The sequence below is a fragment of the Globicephala melas genome, chromosome 5 (genome assembly GCF_963455315.2).
Source record: "Globicephala melas chromosome 5, mGloMel1.2, whole genome shotgun sequence".
NCBI lineage: Eukaryota > Metazoa > Chordata > Mammalia > Artiodactyla > Delphinidae > Globicephala > Globicephala melas.
The window spans coordinates 14,209,248-14,237,104 of record NC_083318.1 but is presented as its reverse complement, the minus strand read 5'-3'; the positions used below and the strand labels follow the sequence as shown (position 1 = coordinate 14,237,104).

At 36.8% G+C, this 27,857-nt stretch overlaps 1 protein-coding gene across 1 annotated transcript; it reads left to right on the top strand.

Moving 5' to 3' along the window:
• The first annotated feature begins 1,570 nt into the window (after positions 1–1,570).
• On the top strand, positions 1,571–27,256 carry SLC25A31 (solute carrier family 25 member 31). The gene is given in 7 exon segments (XM_030863892.2): positions 1,571–1,663; positions 1,665–1,815; positions 10,327–10,454; positions 19,438–19,555; positions 21,663–21,817; positions 23,491–23,616; positions 27,056–27,256. Coding segments are annotated over 7 exon segments (972 nt in total).
• Positions 27,257–27,857: the final 601 nt, after the last annotated feature.

The window sequence follows — 27,857 nt, the reverse complement described above, 5'->3', positions numbered from 1 at the left end:
TACGTTTTTTTGTTTGAAAATAGTTATTTTTTATTTTAAAATGTTTCTTATGTAGGGGTTTACTATTGTTACTTTAAATGAGTTGATTTTTAAACTTTTCTGTTTCAATTTCTGAAATGGTTAATGTCAACACGTATCACCAAAACAGAAGCTTCTTTGTGGTCTTCAATGTTAAGAGTGAAAAGCTATCCTAAAATCAAAGTTTGTGGACCACTGTTCTCGAACAGGTCATTGATTCTCAGCCCTGCACATTAGAATTACCTGGGGAGGACTTCCCTGGTGCCGCAATGGTTAAGAATCCGCCTGCCAATGCAGGCGACACAGGTTCGAGCCTTGGTCTGGGAAGATCCCACGTGCCGTGGAGCAACTAAGCCTGTGTACCACAACTACTGAGCCTGTGCTCGAGAGCCCATGAGCCATAACTACTGAGCCCGAGTGCCACAACTACTGAAGCCCAGGTGCCTAGAGCCCATGCTCCGCAACAATAGGAAGCCCATGGGCAGCAACGAAGACCCAATGCAGCCAAAATTTAACTATTCCTAAAAAAGGAAGAAAAGAAAATACAAGGCTTAAAAAAAAAAAATCTAAAAAAAAAAAAAGAATTACCTGGGGAATTCAAATTCAAATACAGACACCAGGGTTCACTTCTAGATATCCTGATTTAACAGGACCTAAGCCAATCATCAGTTAGACTAAACACTCCCCCACTCCCCACCTTTGAGTGTGCAGTCTGGCTTGAGCACCACTGCTCTATACAGAATTACCAATTTAAATAAAATACAGGAGAAAGAGGAACATCTTGTGTTATGGGGTGCAGTCAGTAAAACCAGACAGTGACTAGACAAATGACCCCTGCTAAATTAGACGAGCAGAAATTAAAACAATTTCTAACAGAAGGTGTAAGGCAGTGGTCCTCAACCTTTTTGGCACCAAGGCCCAGTTTCATGCAAGACAATTTTTCCGAGGACAGGGAAGCTGGGGATGGTTCAGGCAGTAAGGCCAGCGATGGTTCAGGCGGTACTTCCAGCGATGGGGAGCGGCAGATGAAGCTTCGCTGGATAGCCCGCTGCTCACCCCCTGCTCTGCCGCAGGGTTCTTAATAGGCAGCGTCCCAGTACCTGGCCTAAGGGTTATCCTGGGAACTAAAACTAAACTCGGTTAATCCCACACAGTTGGTTTATTGCTCTGTCCTGATTTGGGCTACTAAATTTCCTTATACAGAACTGGTTTTCCCGCGACCGTTCCCGCACCTTCCTGGGTCAGAACCCACTGGCCTCCTAGCCCTGCCTGCCGCAAGGACAGCCCCGCACCAACACTTGCCAAGACACTTTAAGAGACTTGCACCACGCGGAGTAGCCACGTGTCGGGAGTCATGTGGCCGGCGCCGGGTGGCGGAAGGCGGTTGGAGGCGCCTGCGCAGCTCCGCACCCCCGGCGCGCTGGTTTCCCGGCGTGCTGAGCGCCGTTTTCCAGCCGGGACGACGCTGAAGCGGTTTTTGGCTTCCCTTCGTCCGTCTCCCCCGCTCTCGTTTTGAGCTTCTGCTGCCCGATTTTACGTCCATCGTCCCACCATGCAGAGTGTACCTCCGAAGAAGAAGCTGGAGAAGAAAGCGGAGAAGCAGCTCTTTGACGCCGCGTCCTTTGGGAAGGACCTGCTGGCGGGCGGGGGTGGCGGCGGCCGTGTCCAAGACGACGGTGGCGCCCGTCGAGCGGGTAAAGCTGCTGCTGCAGGTGCAGGCGTCGTCCAAGCAGATCAGCCCCGAGGCCCAGTACAAAGGCCTCGTGGACTGCCTGGTGCGGATTCCCCGTGAACAGGGTGTGTACGCGAGGCCGCCGCGCCAGCCTCTCCCCGCGCCGGTTCAGCTTTCCAGAAAAGCGGGTGGGTGGCCCGGGCGGGGACGCTTGCGGTCGCCACGGCCGTGTGTGTCGGTGATGAGTTTGTTTTCTTTGACTTCGATAATTCAATTTCTTAACCGGTCTAAGAGGCTCTGGTTTCCCAGGGCCAAGAAGGCCTACACGTGACCAGTCCTGGGACAGGGGAGACCACCACCTTCTCTTTCTCTAAATTTCTCCTTCGCAGGAGGCTCTGCACCTCCATGCACCTGTGTCTGGCTCAGGAGGAAAATGGTTGACCTCCCCGTATTGGGGTAGATGCCATCAGGCCCTTGGCTGTATGTTAATAGGTGCTTTAAGTTGCTTAAATATTTGTTGAATATTAAGAGAAGTATTCCAAATATGGAAGCATTGGGGCCTCTCAGTATCTAGTACGTATTCAGTGAAAAGAGGTTCTGTTTATTCTCAAGAACTACTAAAGACCAGGGCTGAGACCAAGGAGGCACTCACGTATGCCCAAATTTTAAGGGGACGCCAAAAACCTCAGTGGTAGAAACAAATAATATTTTAATGCAGTATTTTTAAAAATCGAAATTAATGCGAAAAACCCATGATGAGCAAGATATAAAAATTTTAAGTAAAGGCGGGATCAGTATTAATTTTTTTGCGTCAGGCTCTGTTTTTACTTAAAGTTTTGATATTTTGGTTCTTTGTGGAGTTTTTTTCCATTAATATTGAAATGATTTCAAGGACTAGATAATGAAAATGCTTTATTAATCATTCAATGCCCTCTTCTTACTGAATGGCTCCTTAAGTTAGCTAAGTGGATAAGAGGATAAATTGATCAGAAATTTTCTGATATAGTTGGATTCAATTGAAACCTCTATATGAACTCTAAAAAGGAAAGAGGTCTATTTATTGTGTATTCTGAACAAGAAGTGTAGTGGCTTCAACTCCAGTGCAGTCCTTTCTTTCACTCCTAAGTCTAGGGCAGGTTACTCTTCTTCCCATAAAAAAGGATTCCTGGGAACTCCCTGGTGGTCCATTGGTTAAGACTCCTCACTTCCACTGCAGGGGGCACGGGTTCAGTCCCTGGTCAGGGAGCTAGGATCGCACAAGCAGAGTATTTCAGGTTGAGGGTAGACTGTTAAGGCATCATCTAAACTGTGGATTTAAAGTGCCCATCTGGGAGCTGAGTTTAGATCTTTAATGGTAAGTGAGTGGTTCACATCTTCTCACTCCCATTTTATCAGAGCAAGCTTCCCATTCCTCTTCGGAGAAGTAGGAGCCTCTTTATTATTTGCTAATCTGCTTTAAATATACAGTCAGGTAAAGTTAAATATTCTGGATAGATTGTGCTGACCAGTGCTAAATCGTTTGATATTTTAAATGTTTTTTGTAGTATTTAAACCTAAATTTATTCCGTATGGCTCTTGTAAATTGAAACTATTATGAATAGCATTCTGGTTCCAGCTTCCTTTAAGCAGAATTTTAAGAAAATGTTTTCTAGTGTATACAAGGCCATGTTATGAGTACACCATGGTATATGCTATGCTAAAAGATTAGTAATTCAAAACAGGGATAATATTGCCATCTAGGGGCATTTTGGGAAACTTGTGAGGAATTTTTTGTTTAACACAAAGATAGAAGGGAGTAATCCTTAATTGCAATGATATGAAAGGCAAAATCCAGGGCTGCTAAACATCCTGCTGCTGCTGTACATGACCAGTCCTACACAACAAAGACTTGCCCTGCAACCTCATGACTCAGATCTCCCACTGGACATTCACGTAGCAGTAAAACCTGTTTATGATTATCTAAGCCTAGAAACGAACTCCTATTTACCTATAAACACAAACTGTCTGGGGCAGAATCACACAGTGATCTAGTAATGCAGCTATCTTGTAAGTAGAGGAAAGATTATATTTTGTTTTATTCAGAATTTTACTGAGAGTTGTTCATCATTGTGAAAACTCATGTTAGCAATTCTGTGTGTGATATTTAGTCACTACTTATATCATCTGCATTTTTAACTATTGAATTCATGATGATTGTATAGATATATTTATTAAGCCCTTTTTTCCAAATGTCAACGTGTGTCTTAAGCACAACTGATTCATTATAAATAGAGGCAAGCATTGGACTGTTATGTCTATGATGTGATCACGCCTCACCAATTTACTAAGTAATATATATATTTTATTATAAACTCTTATTTTCTCTTTGTATATAGCAGAAAGGGCATTATATTGATTTTTTTTGAACTAGTGAAGAGGTCATTGTCTTTGAATTCTACTTCTAGATAGTAAAGGAAACATTGTAAAATATTTATTATGTATAGAAGACTTGAACCTGGTAGCGCTGAGAATCACTGTGCTAAATCATTATGGAACTTTACTAGGCAATCATATTCTGAGGCTGTTATTTTCTGGAATTTACCTTCTGTCTCTTTTGTGAAAGTCAAGATACATTACATTCTCAGTGTTCTGAAGTTTCTCTTGTTTTTCCTGTTTGCTCAAGTTTTACTGATAACTTTCCCTTTCTTTAGGCAATATGGAATAAGCATAAGAGACAATGAATTCAGAAGGCACAACTAGATGCTCTCTCACTATCTTCTTACCTTATCTCTTTCTTTACACCTCAAGGAGAGAGCTCTTCATTCTTCCTCTGAACATAGCTTTAAACACCTCCTTGGGTGTCTTTGATACTTCTTATAAGCTTTCCTTGGCTTATGAAAGCTTCTGGATTTATCCTGACTAATGCTTTTTTAAAAATTTATTCTATTCTTTAGTTGGTATTATGACCTTCCAACTTTGTATGTGTACTTTTATTTAGTACTTTTTAAACCTGTATTACACAAATAATGCATGTTTACTATAGAAAATTGAAAAATATAGAGAAACAAAAAGTTTTTAAAAAGCACTGCTAACATCACCACAGTTAACATTTTGGTGTCTGTGCTGTGATTTTTTTCACTGAGCAAGCTATGCATCGGTAAATATATTTTTAATTATTATAATTGTTTTATTTAATATATTGTAACATAGGCTTTTAAAGATGTTATCTCTAAATCTCATGTTTAAGAGCCTACCAGAACTCTTTTCTCTTTTAGGTATTCCTGGCCATGAATTCATCAGCTGTCTTTAATCTGAACTTTTCCAAACATATTTTCCTGAAGGCTAAAGCAGGGAGGTTTTTATATCTTGAAGATGATATTTTGGGGTATGGAAAGAAAATGTTAGGTATATGTGTTATCTAAATAAAATGGGAACATAAACTTTACTGATATTTAGTAAATGAATTGGCACTGGCACCTATGGTTGGCCAAATGTCAGTTATATATCACAGGATGCTAAGGTATCCTGAAAAAAAGAGTAGGAGTTACACAGGGTAAAGGGGATAACAGGTACCCTTACTCAATTATTGTATAATGAACATATTATAGTTTATGTTGGCTCAGATAAATGGATTTATAGAGATAAGAAGACTATTTGAATATTTGAAATTGTCAAGAATACTATTTGAAATATAGATTCACATACGCTATTTTTAAGAATGGACCTCATCCTAAGGGTGCCTTGAGATAATAGCAGATGATAGTATGAAAACATCATGATTAGCAAGATATCTGAAAATACTATTTTTTAACTATTAAAACAAATGCTCAGTTGTGCCCTAATATCTAAAAGTTTTTCCCGACCATCCTATCTAAATAGCCCTTCCTCATTCTCCAACTACATATACTATTTTTTTCTTGAACATATTTATTTGTTCATTGTCTGTCTTTCTCAAAATGTAAGCTCCATAAGACCAAGAACTTTGTTCCTATGCACTTGGTACCAAATAAAAGATGTTTAAATGAAGAATCTTTTTTTTTAAATTTTTATTGGAGTATAGTTGATTTACAGTGCTGTGTATATGAAGAATCTTTAACTCATTCTTTCATTTCTCTTTTGGAATAGTTTTACAAATGTACATAACAGGGTAGTATAGTAGCAAAGGTATATTATTTACTTTTTTAAGTATGTACATATTTGAGAGTCATGATTACATTTTTTTAACTGATAGGCAGACTGTCAAAGCATGTTGGAGCCTGCTAGTCTAGAATATACAGTTGACCCTTGAACAACACGGATTTGAACTGTGTGGGTCCACTTACACATGGATTTTTTTTTTTCTCCAGTAGCAAATACTACAGTACTTGATCCCTGGTTGGTTGAATCCATGGTTGCAGAACCGTGGTTATGGAAGAACCACATATAGGGAGGGCTGACTACAAGTTATTACTTGGATTTTTGACTGCAAGGATAATCAGCACCCTAACCCTTACGTTGTTCAAGGGTCAACTGTATACCCAAACATGCCTAGCATTTCCATTCTTGGCTAGTAAGTGGACAAGTAAATGGCCCAGTAACTTTTTCCCATTTTCCCATCAGTTCTGTATTCTTAATTATTTTCTCAGAATTAAGTTCAGAGTAGGTTTTTCTCACCCTTAAATTTTGAAGAGATTATTTTTACTTAGCAATTAAGTAAAAAAAAAAAAACTTAGATGTTCTGCTATTAGCAGAGAAATATACCACAACCCCTATGTTTGTCTCTATCAGTTTTGTGATTATATATTAGGAAACTGTCCTTTTGTTCTGTGTAACTAGAGAGTCAAATACTGCTACATTTGCATCACACTTGCTTTTCCCTTGTTTTATTCTGACCACAAAGTACTGTTTTTATCCAAAATGGATTTTTACCTAGAGGCAATAGAGATTTAATAGCTCTAGGTCTGGAGTCAGATAGATCTAGAAAATTCTGGAGTTAAGTCCCAACCTTTCCCTTACCTTGTAACCTTGAACAATTTTTTTTTTTTTTTTTTTTTTTTCCGTTACGTGGGCCTCTCACTGTTGTGGCCTCTCCCTTTGCGGAGCACAGGCTCCGGACGCGCAGGCTCAGCGGCCATAGCTCACGGACACAGCTGCTCCGCGGCATGTGGGATCTTCCCGGACCGGGGCACGAACCCGTGTCCCCTGCATCGGCAGGCGGACTCTCAACCACTGCGCCACCAGGGAAGCCCCTTGAACAATTTTTATTTAACCTTTCTCAACCTCAATTTTCTCAGTTCTATACAAGGTGTAAAAATATTACCTACCTCATATGGTAGTTGCGACGGTTAAACAAGATAATGCCTGTAAAATACTCAGCCACGTATCTATTGCATAGTTAGTGCTCAATAAATTTTAACTCTTTTATCATTTTGAATACATTCCTAAATTTAGAAACATGTATTCCTTATGTTCATTTGTAAATGAATGTATTTGGGATAAATTTGCATTACATGTAGAGTAGATTTTTGTAATCTATCTAAAGAACCTACGTAGTACACAGTGTACTTAGAGTACATGTGGATAAAACCTTGAAACCTGGTCCCCAGAAATAATATTTCTATAGAAGATGCATTCAGAGTTCCACTTTGAGGTTCCTCCTCTTTGCACTCCTACTAAGACATTGGAGCTCCTAAAAGCATGGTACAGCAGTGAGATGCAAAGAAGGGAATAAGTTTTTTAAGTATGATCTGTGGAAAAAGAGTTTAAAGCAGGGGTTTTTAACCTGATATCTGTAGCTCCAGGGAATCCATGAATCCTGAGAAATACATGCAAAAGTATTTTATGTGTGTGAGATACTTTTTCATATATAACTCTTTAAGAGCTGCCACTGTTATACTTCTAAGGATTTTTTTATTTCTAGATTTTTCATTGAGACATTGACAGTTGTTTTGATGAATCCTCTAGGTTTTTTCATGCAAATACAATCTTGCTAAAAGGAATATGTTCTTCTGTCAATGCTAGCAAACCCCTTTAGTCATAAATCTGTCACTCTGTCATGGTCTCGTTAATTTGCAGATGTCTTTGTCATCAGAATCTTCCATTTATATTCAGTACATTAGCCAAAGTTACAAACCTTTATCCTATTCTTATATTTATATGATACTTTTTGTGAAATAAATATTAATTCAGTACTATAATCATAATTATAACTAATAACTCATAATCTGAAACCTATAATATCTCAATACCATCTAGCAGAATCAACCATTTCCAGAATGACTATTAATAAATAAGAGCCATGTATAAAATGGGAATTCTAATACATTTTTGATACATGACTTTTTTTTTTTTTTTTTTTGCGGTACGCGGGCCTCTCACTGTTGTGGCCTCTCCCTTTGCGGAGCACAGGCTCCGGACGCGCAGGCTCAGCGGCCATGGCTCACGGGCCTAGCCGCTCCGTGGCATGTGGGATCCTCCCGGACCGGGGCAGAAACCCGTGTCCCCTGCATCGGCAGGCGGACTCTCAACCACTGCTCCGCCAGGGAAGCCCCATGACACTTTTTTAAACTCAGTTTATTACTTTGTTTTTTTTTAAACAAATGATGATTTCAACTTAAATCCCATTTGATCAGATTGTAGTTCTTCAGCCAGTATGTTCTTCTTTATCCTTTTAAGATCCTCTGCAAGTAGTCTGTTGTTGTGTTACTATAAAACATGGTCTAGAAAATCAAACCTTATTCTTCAGTATCATTTACACCGTCACATTGTACTTTCAACATTTCTCTTCCACAGGTCTGACCTCAGAAAATAAAAATGCTTAACTATGTTATTAAATGTTTTTTATTAACTATGAAGAACTTAAAAATCTCTAAAAATACCTCCAAAAGTTAGATTCACCAACTTCCCTCAGTAATTCAATGTGGCCATAACTAGCAAGAAATATTCCTTTATAATTTGCTTATATTTCTCATGTTTTAAGATTTTTATTTTACTTCCATTAAAGAAAAATTGTTAACCTTTCTTAGTACAGACAATATTTGTATGATTAAATTATTTATGGAAAAGTATTATAGTTAAGGGACTGAATTATTGAGACAGATTGCTTGAGTTTGAATCCAAGTCTACAGTTTTCTGACTAAGTGACACTGGGCAAGTTACTTAACTAACTTCTCTCTGCCGTAGAAGTTTTTTTAACTCAGTTCTCCATATTTAAAATGGAGAGACTAATAGTACCTACATCATGGGTGATTATGAGAATTAAATGAATAAAAAGCAGTTCCTAGAAATTAGTATTATTGTTTTGTTAATATTGCCTCAAAAATTTTTACAGTAATCATTTTCCATTTTTTAAAAAATAGAGCTTTATTTACCATACTTTAATAATTTTAGGAGTTCTCTAAGATTTGTTTCTCCAGAAACCCAAAGCTGAAGTAGAGCTTTGGAGACAGACAGAAGCCTTGATTCAAAATCCTGGTTATAGTTTCCAAACTTATAAAAGTTTCAATTTATGCATGCATAAAATGGGTATTATAGGAGAACGTATGTCATAAGCATAGTGTGGTGATGAAATGAAATATATAAAGCGTTTGCCAGTGCCTGGCACATATTAATTGCTCAAGAAGTTGTAGCTATTACCATTATGTGTTAAATGCCCTAGTCATTTATGCCTACAACTGAATGCCTTGTAACTGAATCAGCTGTGAGGACTGAGAAGATTTCTTGCTATTAATATACTTAATTGCCTTTGTGCAACTGCTTTATATTTAGCTTGGGATCACCAATATTCAGTGTTTTTTCCCACAAAGTATAGTTATTTAACAAATAAATATCTTTCCCTTTGTGTGTTTATCTAATCTAACTTTCAGTTTCTCAGCACCGGGCCTAGTCAACTGAGATTATCTTCATTTGTATTTTTATCTTTAGAAGACTGATTCTGGGTATCCTATTCTCCCAGCTGGGACTAGAGGTATCCTATTCAGAGTAGCAGAGTCAAACCATCTGTAAAAACAGCTATGGGTCCTGAAGGGCTAGCCTGTTGTATTCCAGGGCAGCTATGGATTATAAAGGCAGTTTTGAATTTTGAATTATCAGGGTAACACAGTGACTGAATTATAAAGTTTGGTCATTCCATGGAGATTTGAAGTGGGAAGATTATTGACCTTGAAAGTTTCCTACTATCTCTCCATCTAGCCTCTGGAGACTGCCTTGAATTGTAAATTGATTCTTTTTTGGCTAGGTTTTAAAATATAAAGATAAGACTCTTTTATCCCTTTCTCATTCTCAGGAGTGTAGATACAAAACAGTTTTGTTCCAATAGCCTTGTCACCATAGGAATTGTATTTTATGATTTGGAAATGAGGCTAAGGATTACTAGCTTCTCTGACAAATACTAGTAAGCTCTGTTTTTCTACTACTAAAGAGCCCTATATTCAACTGGTAATGCTTTCCATAGGTTTTTAGGCATTCAAGGCTTCCTATTGGAAATTAACAAAATTGAAATGGGGTATGTGGAGTTAACACTGCCTTTTTTCTTCAGTTGGAGACACATATAAACTTTATTTTTTTTCTCATGAGAAAAGATGTTTTAGATAGTTTGAACAGCTAAGTTTGTTAAAACTATGCAAATTATTTAACAATAATACAATATAAGTTTATATTTATTATATTTTCTTTTGTAGGTTTCTTCAGTTATTGGCGTGGCAATTTGGCAAATGTTATCCGGTATTTTCCAACACAAGCTCTAAACTTTGCTTTCAAAGACAAATACAAACAACTGTTCATGTCTGGAGTTAATAAAGAAAAACAGGTAATTATTGTTTATTTTATTTTGTTATTTTTTAATTGAATGAAAGATTCTTTAAATTATATAATACTTTGCAATTTTCAAAAGTTTTACACACATGATTTCATATTGTCTCATAGTAACCCCTTTTTTCTGCCATCCCTGTCTGCCCCTCCCCCTTCCCTCTCCCCACTGGTAACCACTAGTTCGTTCTCTATATCTGTGAGTTGCTTCTCTTTTGTTTTATTCATTAGTTTGTTGTATTTTATAGATTCCACATATAAGTGATATCATACAGTATTTGTCTTTCTCTGACTTATTTCACTTAGCATAATGCCCTCAAAGTCCATCCATGTTACTGCAAATGGCAAAATTTCATTCTTTTTTATAGCACAATAGTATTCCATTGTTTATGTATACCACATCTTGTTTATCCATTCATCTGTTGATGGACACTTAGATTGCTTCCATACCTTGGCAATTGTAAATAATGCTGCTTTGAACATTGGGGTGCATGTATCTTTTCGAGTTAGTGTTTTTGTATTTTTTTGGATATACACCCAGGAGTAGAATTGCTGGGTCATATGGTAGTTTTATTTTTAGGAAAAACAGGTAATTATATTTTAATATCTCTAAAATTTTTTAAGAAGTAGTTGGATTTGTCTTACTTGAGAGTTTTTTTCAGTTGAAGTATAGTTGATTTATCAATACAGTGTTGGTTAATTTCTGCTGTATGACAAAGCAATTCAGTTATACATATATGTATATATATATATTCTTTTTTTATATACTTTTCCATTATGGTTATTCCAGGATATTGAATGTGGTTCCCTGTGCTATACAGTAGGACCTTGTTGTTTATCTGTTTTCTATAAAACAGCTTACATCTGCTAACCCCAGCCTCTCCCTCCTTCCTCCCCCACCCCCATCCCCCTTGGCAACCACAAGTCTGTTCTCTATGTTTGTGAGTCTGTTTCTGTTTCATAGATAGGTCCATTTCTGTCATATTTTAGATTCCACATATAAGTGATATCATATGGTATTTGTCTTTCTCTTTCTGAGTTACTTCACTTAGAATGATGATCTCTAGTCCATCTTTCTGCAAATGGCATTATTTCATTCTTTTTTATGACTGAATAGTATTCCACTGTATATATGTACCACATCTTCTTTATCCATTCATTACCTGTGGGGTTTTATTTGGAGAGGAGGTGCTCAAATGGTGGAAAAAAATAATAGTTAAAACATAGTAACAGTTAGGGACTTCCCTGGTGGTGGCAGTGGTTAAGAATCTGCCTTCCAATATGGGAGACATGGGTTCAATCCCTAGTTGGAGAACTAAGATCCCACATGCTGCAGGGCAACTGAGCCCGTGCAACACAACTAGAGAGAAGCCTGTACGCCACAACTACTGAGCCTACCTGCTCTGGAGCCCACGCACCACAACTAAAGAGACCACGCACTGCAGCTGCTGAGCCCACGCACTCTGGAGCCCATGCACCAAAACTAGAGAAGCCCACAAGCTGCATCTACTGAGCTCATGTGCTCTAGAGCCCATGCACCACAACTAGAGAAGCCCGCATGCCGCAACAGAGAGCCCATGCACCGCAACGAAGACCCAGCACACCAAAATAAATAAATAAAAATAATAAATAAATAAATACCTTAAAAAAAAGATTAATAATACCTGAGAAAAAACATAGTAACTGTTAGCATACTATAATATGTATTAAGTTATAGAAATGACATATGGAAAACATAGAATTGTATTAACTTTTACCAGTTTCTCTAAACCTCTTAACACAGTTTTAATAACTAAGAGATGTTTTGTCTCAACACAATATTTCTCTGAATAAATATTAATTTTAATATAATTTACATTTTATAATCCCTATTCTGCACTAGAAAAATTCAGCATTTAATCTGGTTTTGATAAGCAAAAAAAGCAGTCAACAAATGTGTATTTCCTAATTCTGAAGTAATTTATTTCCTAAAGAAGCAAATTGTTTCTTCTTTATGACTGAGGCTCTATTTGGCTGAGATTAAAGTGTGTAGGAAGATCAAGTCAAATACAGGAAAATGATAAATTTAACTTAGAGAATTCTCTTGTAAAGCAACTATATTCCAATAAAAATTAATTTCAAAAAAGTTAGAGAATTCTCTTTTTTTTAATCACAAAGGTGCTTTTACTTTTCAGGGTAATCACTCCCTTGGTTATAAAATCTCATTTTCAAAATTTCCTACTTGTATGAACTATGTGTCATTTGTCCTGGTCTCCATTTGTTTTGTTACCTCCGTATACACTAGACCACCTACATTACTGTAAAGATCTTCCCCTCACCCGCCCTTATAAAGTCTCTCTACCCCTTCATCCTTTGTCTTTTTCTCTTCCCCCAGCCAACCAACCAAGCTGTCCTAGCAGATTCTTTAAAAGCAACTATTTATGGAACATTTCTTTGTTGCTATTTCCATTAATTTCCTTTTAGACCCTTTATTTCCTTTATTGAGTGCTTTGCGCTATTATGCAGTTAGAGGTATAAAGGTAACAAAGAAAATTCTTTACGCTTAGATTCAGAAGATCTGGATTTAGGTCCTGGCACTCAGCTTATTTAGCTGTGTGAATTTTTGAATATCGCCTCTCTGATCTTTAGTTTCCTCATCTGAAAATTGGACATAAGAATACCTACCTCATGAGGTTTAGATGAGTAAGGCTTAGATGAGACTAAACATGTAAAGACACATAAAGTGCTTACTGTAGTGCTGTGCTTTTTTTTTTAAGTAATTGGTATTTTTTAAAAAATATTATTTATTTATTTTTGGATGTGTTAGGTCTTTGTTGCTGCATGTGGGCTTTCTCTAGTTGCGGTGAGTGGGGGCTACTCTTCATTGCGGTGCGCAGGCTTCTCATTGCGGTGGCTTCTCGTTGCAGAGCATGGGCTCTAGGTGCGTGGGCTTCAGTAGTTGTGGCACACGGGCTCTAGAGCGCAGGCTTAGTAGTTGTGGTGCACAGGCTTAGTTGCTCCATGGCATGTGGGATCTTCCCGGACCAGGGCTCGAATCTGTGTCCCCTGCATTAGCAGGCAGATTCTTAACCACTGCACCACCAGGGAAGTCCCAGTGCTGTGCTTTTATGGTAGGCACTCAGAAAAATGTTTGTCATCTTTAGGTAACAACTCTAATAGTTGGAACTTCTCTTGACTAAGAACCTATGTCAGAGGGTCCTCAAGACCATCTTCATGTTCAGCGATTCACTAGGCCTCAGAGAACTCAGAAAAGCTGTTATACTAATGGTTTATTACAACAAAAGGTTATAGATTAAAATCAACAAAGGGAAAAGGCACATAGGACAAAATCCAGGAGAAACTAGGTGCAAGCTTCTAGCTGTCCTCTCCTTGTAGAGTCACCTGGACAGCACTTATTCTCCCAGCAATAATGTATGACAGCACATATAATGTGCTGCCAAATAGGGTTGCTCATTTGAGCCATGGTGGCCAGGCTTTTTGGGGAGTCAGTTTCATAGGCATGTGTAATGTGACTGACCTTAGCTACTCAGTCTCCAGCCGCTGCCCCCACCCACTCAAGAGGTCAAACTGATATAGTTTAGCCCAAAGCATACAAAGGGGTGTTCACCATAAATCAAGGTTAGTATAAACTATCTGGTGTTACCCAAAGCTTCAGGTATATAAAGACACTCTAATTAGGTAGGATATTCCAAGGGCTCAGACGGTTATCTCAAAGGAACCTTTGAGTTTGAGCAAGGGTGGTCCTGAAGATCTTTTCAGTGTGTATAGGGTTTGGGCAACACAGGCCAGCTGAGTTAACTCTTTATTGAACATTTTCCACCCCATCTCCCCCAAAAGATAATTCCTATAAGACTAAGCCAAATGGAGCAATTAACTCCAGAATTAACCAGAAAATTTATGTTACTAACATCTATCTCTAACAGTGTAAATAACATAGCTCTAAAATTTTTGAAGTTAACTTTGATCCGTGCTAAAATTCTGTAATAAATTTCAAATTAGTAGAGCCTGAGGTAAAAACATTTTTAGTATACCTATAAAGAGCATGCTATCTTATTTAGAATGTAAAGGTATTCAGTCACAAGTAATAGTGTAATGTTTAAATATATATTATTTACTAAATCTGGATACTAATGACCATTTTATTTCTCCCCTTGGACATCAAAATTGTATCCTATCTCTGCTCCCATCCCCCTACCAAGAAAAGTGGGGAAGGAAGAAAAAGAACTGAAAAAGAAAAGTCAATATTTTTGGTTTCTTACCTGGTCTTAAAAGAAGCAGAGAAGGTAGAAAAAACAAGTACAGTGTATGTGCTTTAAAAGTGGTTGATCTACCACAGTGAGGTATCTCTGCACACTTACCAGAATGGCTAAAATGGTGACAACACCAGATGTTGGCACGGACGCAGAGGAGCTGAATCATTCTTACATTGCTGGTGGGAATGTAAAATGATATTGCCACTCTAGAAAAGAGTATGACAGCTTCTTACAAACTGAACATATGCTTATCATACAGTCCAACTCTAGGGCATTTATCCCAGAGAATAAAAACTTCTGTTCACAAAAAAAGCAATGTATACAGTGTTCATAGAAGATTGTTTCATTATAGACAAAAATTTGGGAATAACCCAGATTTCCTTCAACAGGTGAATGCTTAAACAAACTATGGTACATCACACCATGGAAGATTACTCAGCAATAAAGAGGAACAACCCTTTGATAAAACAAATACTCAGCAATACAGAGGAACAACCCTTTGATAAAACAAATACTGTATAATCCCCTTAGGGACCTAGAAAAGGCAAATTCATAGAGACAGAAAGTAGAATAGAGGTTACCAGGAGCTGGGGGGGAGGGAGATTATTTAATAGGTACACAGTTTATATTTAGCATGATGAAAAGTTCTGGAAATAGATAGTAATGATGCTTATACAGTATTGTACTTAGTGCTGCTGAATTATATACTGAAACATGGTTAAAACAGTAAATTTTATGTATATTTTACCAGTTTTAAAAAAGAACAGACTTTTGATACCTACAGCAACTTTGAATGCTAAGTGAAAAGAAGCCAATCTCAAAAATTATATTTGCTTTCTGATTTCATGTATATAGCATTATTAAGGTGAGAAGATTATAGAGATGGAAATTATAATAGTGGTTGCTAGGAGAGAGGGAGGTGGCCATAAAAGGGTAGCAATGAGGGGTCTTTATCATGGAACTGTTCACCATGGTGATTGGTGGTTACATGAATCTGCGCACGTGATAAAATGGCATAGAACTAAATATACACACAAATAAGTGTGTGTAACTGGTGAAATATGAATAAGGTAGATTTTTATCAGTGTTAATTTCCTCTGCTATAGTTATGCTAGATATTACCATTGGGGGAAATTGGTTGAAAAGTTCATAAACTCCATATGTATTAGGATGCATGTGAATCTGCAATTATCTCAAAGTAAAAAGTTTAAAAAAAATAACCATGGTAGGGAGATGTGTGCCTACTATATACTGTTTCACTGAATTTTTACCTCATCCTTATTTTTATCCCAAATGTACAGATAAGGAAAGCAAGACAGAGCTTAAAGCACTTACCCTAGTCATGTGTTCATGTCTTTCTAATTCCCAAATTTAGTTCTTTCTACTGCACTCTATTCCTCTCGCAGCTGAGGTGACTAGACTAGATGAGTATTAGCTGAACTGGGCATAAAATATGCCTCTGCCACTCCTTAGCAGCTACCAGCACAACCCTCAGTAGAGAAGACTAGAACTTCCAGCACTCTTCCATGCCCAGACAAACTGTTAGAAAGAACTTTGGTCTCAGGGTATTTGTTCTTGGAGGCATCAAGTCTGTTTATCATCTATTTGTCAGCAGTGGCAAATAAACAGGATTATTTACCTCCAAACCCCCTAGACTCTTTTGTTCTCCTCTCCTTGCCTGATTCTTTTTCATGCCCTCTCCTTTTATAGTATAGTAATATCTGAAATTACTAACTTATAATTAAAAACTCATTTATGCTGATATACAACCTCTCCTGGGTCTGTTTTATTTTCAAGCTTAATTGTGGAGGGACAGACTTGTTACACAAACACTTGCAGGATTATCATTCAGCATAGATTCTTATTTCTTATCTCCCTCTCCTTCCTCCCTTCCACCCTCCCCCTTCCTCCCTTCCTTCCTTCCATTAGTAGTTTGGCCATACTGTTTATACATGTTGTGCCTGCCTGCTTTTTCATAGGCCCCACTTTCACTATCAGAGGGGTCCTCATTTGAATAATAAATTATATGATCATTCACCCAGAAAGTCATGGATCTGTTTTCTTTTATCTAGGAAGGAAAGAAAAAGGTTAAATAGAATTTAAGATGTACTTTATAAATCTTTGTGCTGCATATCATATTTGGTTTGGCTTATTTGCTTGTAAGAAACAGAGACTTAAATTACTTCAAGAAAAATGGGTATTTCTTGCAATGATACACTGGCATTGGAATTTGAACCAAAGACAGCTCTAGGGATCAAACTGTATTCTTTATCTTTGTCTCCCAGGTCACTTAGTCTATCTCTGTCTCTAATGATCTGCTTTTTGTGTGTGTTTGCTCTGTGTTTTCTCATTATTGCCCTTTTTTACTTACCTATATTTTCTTTGTTTCTTTTAAGTTCAGTGTTATTATCATAGTGATTCCTTCTAACCTTTCAGATGGTGAGAGGTTCTTTACCAGAGATCCATGCATGCTTGAGGAATAACTTACACTAAAAGTATATGTTTATATATATGTGATTTTTATTGGAAGAGTATCTATAGGTTTCAGCCGTCTCAAAGTAGACTGAAACCTAAAAAAAAATTATTTAATATCTTTTCCATTTCTGTCCTACTGATAACCGGCATAGAACTTCTGGAGTCAAATTCCTAAGACTTAAACTATGGCCCAGTTCTACTTTTTCTATCAGGTTATTCTAGACTATGGGTTAGCTACCCTGGGGTGAGATTCAACCTTCTGGTCTAATCTCTGTGTGATTAGGAACCGTGGCTACCTATACAGTAGAACTTATGAGTTTCACTTAAAAGGCATGATGGGAGTCTGAGTACTCTTCATTAAACAAATATTTATTGAATGCATTACTCTTACTCTGGGCAAGGCCCCATGACTTGCTTTCTGAAATAAGCAAATGAATTAAGAATCTAGGCCTCATAAAAATGTAGACAACCTAAATGTCCATGAACTGATGAATGGATAAATAAAATGTGGTTGTGAAATATTATTTGCCAGTGAAACGGAATGAAGTGCTAACACATGCTACAACACGGATGAACCTTGTAAACATGTTATATGAAAGAAGGCAGTCACAAAAGACTGCATATTGTGTTATTTCTTGTATAGGAAATGTCCAGAATAGGCAAATCTGTAGAGACAGAAAGTAGCTTAATGGTTATGTAGGGCTCAGGGGAATTGGGAAGATGGGAAGTGACTGCTGGTGGGTACAGGGTTCCTTTCGGGGTGAAGAAAATGTTCTGCAACTGGTAATGGTTGCACGGCTCTGTGAATATGCCAACAGTCCATTGAACTGAATTCTTGACATGGGTGAGCTGTATGGTGTGTAAATATATCTCAACAAGTAAAAATAAAAATTCTGGCCTGAAGAAATTTATAGTCCGTAGAAGACAAGACAGGTACACAAATAATTATAAATTGAAAGTAGAAAGTTATTGTAAATACTATTTTAAAAAAATGAGAATCTGGAACATGTTGACACATTTTACATATTGATCACATGATTCACCTTTAATTCTCTGAGAGATGAAGTATTTATGGGGAGAGGGTATGATTACATACAGTTTGGGGTGGGTTGGGGATCAGAGAATTTGTGGAAGAAATAGAATTTGAGTTAGAGCATAACTTGATAACTTTTTGTTTTAAAAAGATAGGAAGAAAATATTAAAATAAGGGCATTCCAGGCCAAGAGAAAATTGAGAGTCCCAAAGCATCTGAGACTTAAAATTGTTAGAAATAAGAGCTAGAGAAGCAAGAAACTGAGCTTGACTAGCTAGAATGGTTACTGTGGCCTTGTACCCTAGATTTTCTATGACAGTTCCAATTCAAATATTCCTTTCTTCTCCAGTGAGCTCTAGATGTTGAAAAGCAGTTTATTGGACTTAAACAGGGCACATTTCAAAGGTTTATCAAAAAGAACTTCATGGGCTTCCCTGGTGGCGCAGTGGTTGAGAGTCCGCCTGCCGATGCAGGGGCCACGGGTTCGTGCCCCGGTCCGGGAAGATCCCACATGCCGCGGAGCGGCTGGGCCCGTGAGCCATGGCCGCTGAGCCTGTGCGTCCGGAGCCTGTGCTCCGCAACGGGAGAGGTCACACAGTGAGAGGCCCGCGTACTGCAAAAAAAAAAAAAAAAAGGAACTTCAACAGCCAACGTGAACTAGTAGATCAATAAGGTCTTACATGCCACTCAACCACATTATAATTGATTTCTGCCAATTTACATGTTGGCATTTGAACACAATTATATTTTTGAGCTACTTACATTTATTTCTACTAAAATACAAAGTGAAATTGTGGCATTATGATGTATTACTGTCCCTCTCCACTGCCGCCAAGAAGGGGAACCACTAAAGCCTCCACAGATGCCTAACATTTTAGTCATAACTAAAATATGTTATTAACGAAAAACTTTATACAGTCTAAAGAGCAGAATATCTTATGTGGCCTCTTTTGCTAACTTGGGCTACTTTTGCTGGAGGACATTAAAATATCTTGGAATTTTAGTATGTCAGCATCTAAGCTGTATCTCCCAGACCACCTGGTAAGAAATAAAGGCTGCATGGACATGAAGGGAAGTATTTTGCATGATAATATATGCGTTATTATAGGTGTTCACTTTATAAAAGCAGTTTGTAAATCTGGCTTTTTAACCTTATAAAAACAAAGGTATTTAAAAATCAGATTCTATAGTTTAATAACCATGTTTTAATTAATATGTTTCAGTTCTGGAGGTGGTTTTTGGCAAACCTGGCTTCTGGTGGAGCCGCTGGGGCAACATCCTTATGTGTAGTATATCCACTAGATTTTGCCCGAACCCGATTAGGTGTTGATATTGGAAAAGGTATGGGATTTTTAGAAATACTCTTTCTTCTTTGTGTTTTTGAACACTGTATTATCTATTTCAGTTATGCTTATAACAACAGTGTTGTATTCCATCTAAAAATTTTATTCTCAACCAAATGATAAAGTTATAGAGCCTAAAGAGTACTACTTTTTTCTTTTCTCTTAAAAGAGGGAAGGGGAAGGCCAATACTGTAGTAACAAGAAGAGTAAGCACAGAGACTGCTTATAACTTATTTCCAGTTTGTTTGTTTGTTTGTTTGTTTAGAGAGATCCCTAGATCCCTTCATGCACTTACTTTCCTGTCTTGACTGTGGCTTCTCTCTACATTAGGTGTATAACTCTCATCCTAGAGATTCCCTTTTCCTCTGTCCTTACTTATTTATCACATCTTTCTGTGTTTTTGTTACACCCTTGTTTTGGTAGATATGTTCTTTGATATCTTTCTGAGAAGGGTGGATAGGAGATAAATTGAGATCTTGCATATCTGAAAATGTCTATGTTTCATCCTTTTAATATTTTGCCATATGTAAAATTCTGGATTTAAAATTATTTTCTTTCACAATTTTGAAAGCATTAATCTGGATTCTAGTTTCTAATACTGCTCTTAAGAAATCATTCTCTTACTGTTGATCCTTTTTATGTGGCTTTTTTTCTTTTTAATTACCTTATATCTCTGATGATCTGACATTCACAATGATGTATCTTTGTGTGAGTCATTTTCAGTAATTGTGGAGGTCACTCAGTTGGCCCCATGTGACTGCAGCACAAGTTGGAGCCTTGTGTTCAGTTCTGAGGATGACAGAGGAGTAAGTCACTTGGCTACTCAGGGTGAGGTTGTGGATTTTGAGCATCCGGATGCTAATTTGTTCTCACCACAATAGTACCTAATTCCTCTAATTTTAAGTCTTTCTGTGGTTATTGGAATCAAATGGCTCGCTTCTCAACAATATCTCCCTTTGCAAGAAATTAGGTTTCAACTTTCTCTGCTCCACTTAGTGAGTTACCATCCTCCACCTCCTTTCCATCTTGCTAAAATTTGTGGATTTTATTCTTGTCATGTACTCTTTTTTGCTTATTTGGCTTTAAACCTGTTTTTTCTTTATTATTATTTTAATAGAATTTCTTAAGGGAGCAGAGATTCTTTCAATGAGTATTATTGAGTGCGTGAGGTGAACCAGGCCCTGCTTGATATACAGGTTGTGTATGTGTAATAGACACACACGTACACACACACCATATTAAACATGGAGCTCCTGGTTCATGTACCTTACAGTCTAGTGGAGATCACGAGTAGTAAAAAAAAAAAGAATAAATAGCTAAAATATACTGTCAGCAAAAAAGTGCCATGAAAAAAATCTAGGAGAAGAGAGTGACATCAATTTAGATAAGTGATTAGAGAAAATGCCTCAGATGGGGTGGCAGTTTGAACAAAGATGGGAATAGGAGTTTCATCTATGATGTTTAACTGGCATTCCAAATTTTTTTGTTATTGTTAAGAAACTGAAAATAACACACGTGCCTTGGTTTAATTTCAATTCTGTAGTTTTGTTTCCTCTCAAAATTGGGAGAACTTAGTTTATTTTGAAAGATTGTATTCTATATATAATATTTGTAAAATATCAAGGAGTTCTAGGTCAAGGGAAAATAAAAACAAAACCAGCAAACACTAGAAAAATGAGACACCTCATCTAAAATGCCAGTGATCCTTAAAGTTACTAGTTTTTAGCTTTGTCTTTTTGCTTCATCCGTCCTTTTGCTCTTCAGCTGAGGCAAGTTGTAGAGTGTTGCATGCCTAAGTATTTTCTGAATGCTGACTAGTAACTTCTCATAATTTTATTGAAATGTTTTAAGCCAGTCAGATTGCTTGAATTAGATTGCTTTTATAAGAGATTAATATTTTCAGTTAAAATATCTTAAGATACTACTTGACATCTTAATTATCTTTAAATGAATGGAAAGGTTTTGACTTGTGCCTTTTTTTTTGTTATAAAGATTTCTAAATGTTAGTTCCAGATAATTTAAATCTGTAAAATGTTTAATTTACTTCGATTAAAGTGTTTATCTGATATAATGTTGCTAATAAATTTTAAATGGCTTTATTTTAGGTCCTGAAGAGAGACAATTCAAGGGTTTAGGTGACTGTATTATGAAAATAGCAAAATCAGATGGAATTGTTGGTTTATACCGAGGGTTTGGTGTTTCAGTTCAGGGCATCATTGTGTACCGAGCCTCTTATTTTGGAACTTACGACACAGTTAAGGTAATTTGGTACTTTAACTAGTATATATTAAATAAATTGTTTGTTTCTTTTTATTCTAATTAGTAATATGTTCAGCAGGTATGTTTACTTTTAATTATAGAAATCAAAATAAATGATGACATAAGAGATATTATAGCATTCTGTTTAATCATGACTTTGCCATAACCTAATTAAATTACAACTGTATTATGGATCTGACTTTGGATATAAAGCATAAATATAAACGTTAGGTTTTTGTGCTGTTTGCACCGAAAGACTCAAATAGAAAACATGCTGATTAGGTTATATCATAATTAGATCTTTGGTATATAGGAAGGCATCTTCTAACAGAGTTTTTCTGATTTTACATTCATTTTATTATCCGTTTTTTTTTTGCGGTACGCGGGCCTCTCACTGTTGTGGCCTCTCCCGTTGCGGAGCACAGGCTCTGGACGCGCAGGCTCAGCAGCCATGGCTCACGGGCCCAGCCGCTCCGCGGCACGAACCCGCATCCCTCTCATCGGCAGGCAGACTCTCAACAACTGCGCCACCAGGGAAGCCCTTATTATCACTTTTTTACATGCATATTATCAGTTTACTATCATCAATGGAAAGCAGGCAAGGCATAATTAATTAGTTAAATATGATAAATGCTACTATAGCTCAGTGATCTATTGGGTACTGTTAGATTTTGTATTGTATTTTCCAGGTTGTTCTGCAATTTGCCTTGTCAGTTCAGAGCTAAATAGCGCTTCATAAGGTAGGAAAGAGAAAGATTGTAATAATGGCTACCATTTTTTGAGCTATTGCGTAGTTTTGAGAACCTTATTAAGGACTTTATATCCTCACAGTGTTCTAGGATAGCTTTTAATATATCCCATTTTAAAGATAAATAACCTAGGAATGGCTAAGTCATTTATTTATGTGGCAAGCACAGGTCCCATGCTCTTAATCACTACATCATAATGCTTCTAAAAAGAAGCAATGAAATTAATCCCAGTATTATTTACTAAATAAGATTAAAACTTGAGGGAAATTTTATAATAGTTTTATATATTATCTCGGCCCTCCCTCATTAGTATAAATGTATCAGTAGTTGAATGTTATTTTTATTGTGGTCTGGACATAATACTTTTAGTTTGTAGTGTATTTTTTTAGACAGAGAAATAGATTAATTGAAATTACAGGATCTTATATATGTTTATTTAATCACAGAAAAATTTATGTTTAATCGCCCTCTGCTTTCCTCTTATCACCTGTAGTAGTTGTAAAATTTAGGAATGTTTCTTCACTAGCTTAGAGCTTTAAAGCTGCTTATCAAACATCATCTGTTAATAATAACAGGCATTCTTTCATCTTTTCCAACTCTATGAGGAAGAACCAGGAAGGAACTTTTTTGGTCACTGGCTGCCATCTCTAGTTTTCAGTGCTATTAATAACATTTCTCCTGTAATAGCAGATATGCTATTCTTTTTCAAATACGCTTTTAAAATATAGCCATGTGTGGGATTCTCATTTCTTATTGATCTCCCGCTATTATTTTAATCTTACCACATTAAATCCAACTGTTTTTTTTACTGCATTTTAAGTATAACTGAGCCCTCTTTCATATATTTATAAGAATTATCCTTTGACTTAATGATTTAAGATATTTTGGAAATTTCGATGGTTACTTGATAATTTTTCTTTTCTAGGGCTTATTACCAAAACCAAAGGAAACTCCTTTTCTTGTCTCCTTTTTCATTGCTCAAGTTGTGACTACATGCTCTGGAATACTCTCCTATCCCTTTGACACAGTTAGAAGACGTATGATGATGCAGGTATTTTATATTATTTGTAAGCTTAATTGAGTTTTCCAGTATTTGATATTCACATGTAATTTATTAAAATTTTAGAGACATTTTGGCTGAAAGGCATAGGCCATTTGTTTTACTTACTAAAATAAATACATAATGTGTTCTGTCTTGTATTCTTTCCTATCCCAAAGCAGCCATCATCCAGCAAAGTTTCTTCCATGTCTCCTATCAGAACAGAAATGTCTTTTACTCCTATAGCATGTATTGTTGTTTGGAGAGTGGAGGGGCATGGCAAGGATTAGATGAGCATGTGTCTATCTTAACTGAATATTATTAGATTAAGTAGAATAAGCCCAGTCATAGGCCACTGATATATGTAATCATTTGTTGTAGTATATTTTAATAAAAGTAAATAAATTTTAACTCCAAGGATGAAGACTTGTTTATAATGATGTATGTTCTAAATGTAAATACCCAAACCAAAATTTTGATAAAGTCAATCTCCATTGCTGTTACTTGTTACATTCATTCATTCAACAAATAATTGAGTGCCTATTCACCAAGCTCTGGTGACACAAATAAAATAAGGCAGAACCTGCACCCAAATTCATAGCATAGTATTGAAGGCATACTGTTAATGGTTTAAGTAGAAATGTGCATAGGTTCCAGGAATGCAATAGGGGAGGGGTACCCAAGTGCTTAAAGTAATCAGATATGGCCTCTTAGAGAGCTAAATCTCAGTAAATAGGCTTTTTCTCCAGACAGTGAAGAATACATTCTCAGCATAGGGGTAAAAAACATACCTAGAGGTATGGCTTGAGAAGAATTTCAGTATACCCATATGATAGGTTTCATGAGGGCAAGTGAAAATAATGAGGCCAGAAAGCTGTGTTTATTATGTGTCAGAACTGTCCTAAGCATTTTAACTCATTTAATTCTCAGAACAATGCTGTGAGGTGTAGTTATCCTCATTATCCTCTACAAAATGGTCCTGGAAGAACCCAGTGGGCCACCTGAAAGGGTAAAGCATATCTAACCTATTGCTTCATCTATGGACTATCCTTAAAGTTGTTCCTTTTATATCTGTGTTTCCTCTTGATCTATGTCTAGCTCTAGTTTACTAAACTGAAACACTTTTGAAAATTAATTTGCGAATAGACTGTGGATTAAGTAAATGGTACTGTATCAATGTTAAATTGTCTGATTTTGATAACTGTACTTCGGGTATGTAAGAAAATATTCTTAGAAAATGCACACTGAAATGTTTAAAAATAAGGGGCAATGATACCTGTAACTTACTGTCAAAATAATTCAGAAAAAAAATTGTGGGTGTGGATTTTTATATATATGTGTGCATTGCTATATGTATAAAACCGTACCACTGCCATAACATAGTACCAAAGACTGGGTGGCTTAAACAACAGAAATTTATTTTCTAACACTTTGGGAGGTTAAAAGTCAGTCAAGGTGTCCAGCAGGGTTGGTGTCTTCTGAGGGCCTCTCTCCTTGGCTTGTAGATGGCCTTCTTCTCTCTACGTCTTCTCATGGTCCTTTTTCTGTTTCTTTTCTTATAAGGCTTATCATAATGGATTAGGGCCCGCTCTAATGAGCTCATTTAACCATAATTATTTTTATAAAGACCCGGTCTCCAAATTTAGTCACAGTCTGAGGTTCTGGGGTTAGCTCTTCAATATATGAATTTTGTGGGGACACAATTCATAACAGTATTCCTTAATTTTTGCATTTTGATTTTATATCCCACAACTTTATTAAGCCATATTACAAACACTAATCTATATGTACACCCTTTGAAGTTTTTTTTTTGTTTTTACACACAGAGTGATATAATCTGCAAATAATAGCAGGCTTTTTTCCCTTCCTTATCAGTTCTTATGCCTTTTATTCCTTTTCTTGCCTTTCTGCACTGGTTGAGACCTCTGATTCAGTGTTACATTAAAGAAGTAATAACTGGCAACCTTGTTTTGGTCCTAGTCTTACCAGGAATGCCTTCAATGTTACAGATTACAAAGTTTAATGTTCGCTGTGGGGTTTTCGTAGTTATCCTTTATTATATTATGACTGGTCCTTTCTGTTTTGGATTCCAGTAATTTTTGTGTGTGTGTGTGTGGTACGCAGGCCTCTCACTGCTGTGGCCTCTCCTGCTGTGGAGCACAGGCTCCGGACGCGCAGGCTCAGTGGCCATGGCTCACGGGCCCAGCCGCTCCACGGCATGTGGGATCTTCCCAGATCGGGGCACAAACCCGTGTCCCCTGCATCAGCAGGCGTACTCTCAACCACTGCGCCCCACCAGGGAAGCCCATGGATTCCAGTAATTCTTAATCATGAATGGTGGTCATGTTTTTTTCTATATCGAGATGATCATATTTTTCTTATATGCCTGGGGTCAATCCAGCTTGGTCATGATGTATTGTATTTTATACCCCTTGCTGGGTTTGATTTGCTGGGTTTTGTTCAGGATTTTTGTATCCATGGTTTCTGTGACATAAGCTTGTCATGTTTTTCCTTCTTGCATTATCCTAGTCTAATTTTGGTATCAGGCCTATCTATGCAAGCCTCATAAAATATGTTAGGGAGTCTCCCCACTTTTTCTCTTCTTTGGAATAATTTCTGTGAGATTGGAATTAAATTTCCATTGAATTTTTAGTAGAACTCACATATAAAGCCATCTGGACACGTGGTTTTCTAATTTATGAGAAGATTTATAACAACTGATTGAATTTCTTTAACAAATTTAGTATATTCTAAAGTTTTTTGATATTCTGTTGGTAAATTATACTTTTTAGGAATTTATTTCCTCTGTGTTTTCAAAATAATTGTCATAAAGTTGTTCATAATATCATCTTGCTCTTTCTTAATCTCTGGGTCATCTGCAATGATGTTACCTTTGCCACTTTTAATAATTTGGGCGCCTTTTCTTGTTTTTCCTGAAACAGTGTTTCTAGAAATTTGTCAAAGTATTTCAGATAACTAACTTTTGACTTTTATGCTTTCTCTTGCATTTATTATTTCCTTTATTTCTGGTGGTTAAAGTTACCACTCAAGCTGCGTCTTACAAATTTAGTTGAGGAGTTTTGTGGTTGTTAGTTAGGTTTTAAATATTTTCTAAGATGTGTTTTTCTTAATACCCAAACGTGATATTTTTCTGGTTATCTTTTTTGTTCTTGATTTCTCTCTTAATTGCAATGTGGTGAGAGGATAAATCATGGTATGTGATGCCAATCTTTTAAAATTTGTTAAGTGTAATATGTGGCCATTTTTCAAGTGTGCCTGAAAAGCGTGAGTATTTTGCAGTCAGTGGGAACAATACTCAACATATGACCATTAACTCAACATACTTACTCAACACAGTGTTAATTTTAATCTATCCCTGTTGCTAAATTAAATCTGTCTTATGATAAAAGATGTTAAGATAATGGCAAACTCTTTGTCTTTCTTTGTATAGAGTGGTGAGGCTGAACGGCAATATAAAGGAACTTTAGACTGCTTTGTGAAGATATACCAACATGAGGGAATTGGCGCATTTTTTCGTGGTGCCTTCTCCAATATCCTTCGTGGTACAGGGGGTGCTTTGGTGTTGGTATTATATGATAAAATTAAAGACCTCCTTAATATTGATATTGGAGGTAGTTCATCGGGAGATTAAATTGAAAAATGGATATAGTTAACTTATTAAACATACAAATTACGTAGCTGCCATTTGTATACATTTTGATAGTGTGTTATTACTGTCAGTATTTTCTTAAAGTGCTAATTCTGCAGTGAAGCATAGGCTTTTTTTTTTTTTTTTTTTTTTTTTTTTGCGGTACACGGGCCTCTCACTGTTGTGGCCTCTCCCATTGTGGAGCACAGGCTCCAGACATGCAGGCTTGCGGCCATGGCTCACGGGCCCAGCCGCTCTGCAGCATCTGGGATCTTCCCAGACCGAGGCACGAACCTGTGTCCCCTGCATCGGCAGGCGGACTCTCAACCACTGCGCCACCAGGGAAGCCCAAAGCATAGGCTTTTTTCAAGGATTTAAATACTAAAAGATCAAATAAATGTGGTTTCTTTCCTACTTAGACTCAAACTCACTTTAATGAAGAATTTTACTTAAGTGGTACATGTTTTTATTAGTTTAAAATCTTTTTCTTTTGTGATTAAAAAAGTAAATTTTATAATGCTAAAATCTAAGAAATGAAAGTATCTTCTTTTAAAATGATATTCTTTTAATGTAACTGTCTCCCCATCTTTTAAAATCATAATAT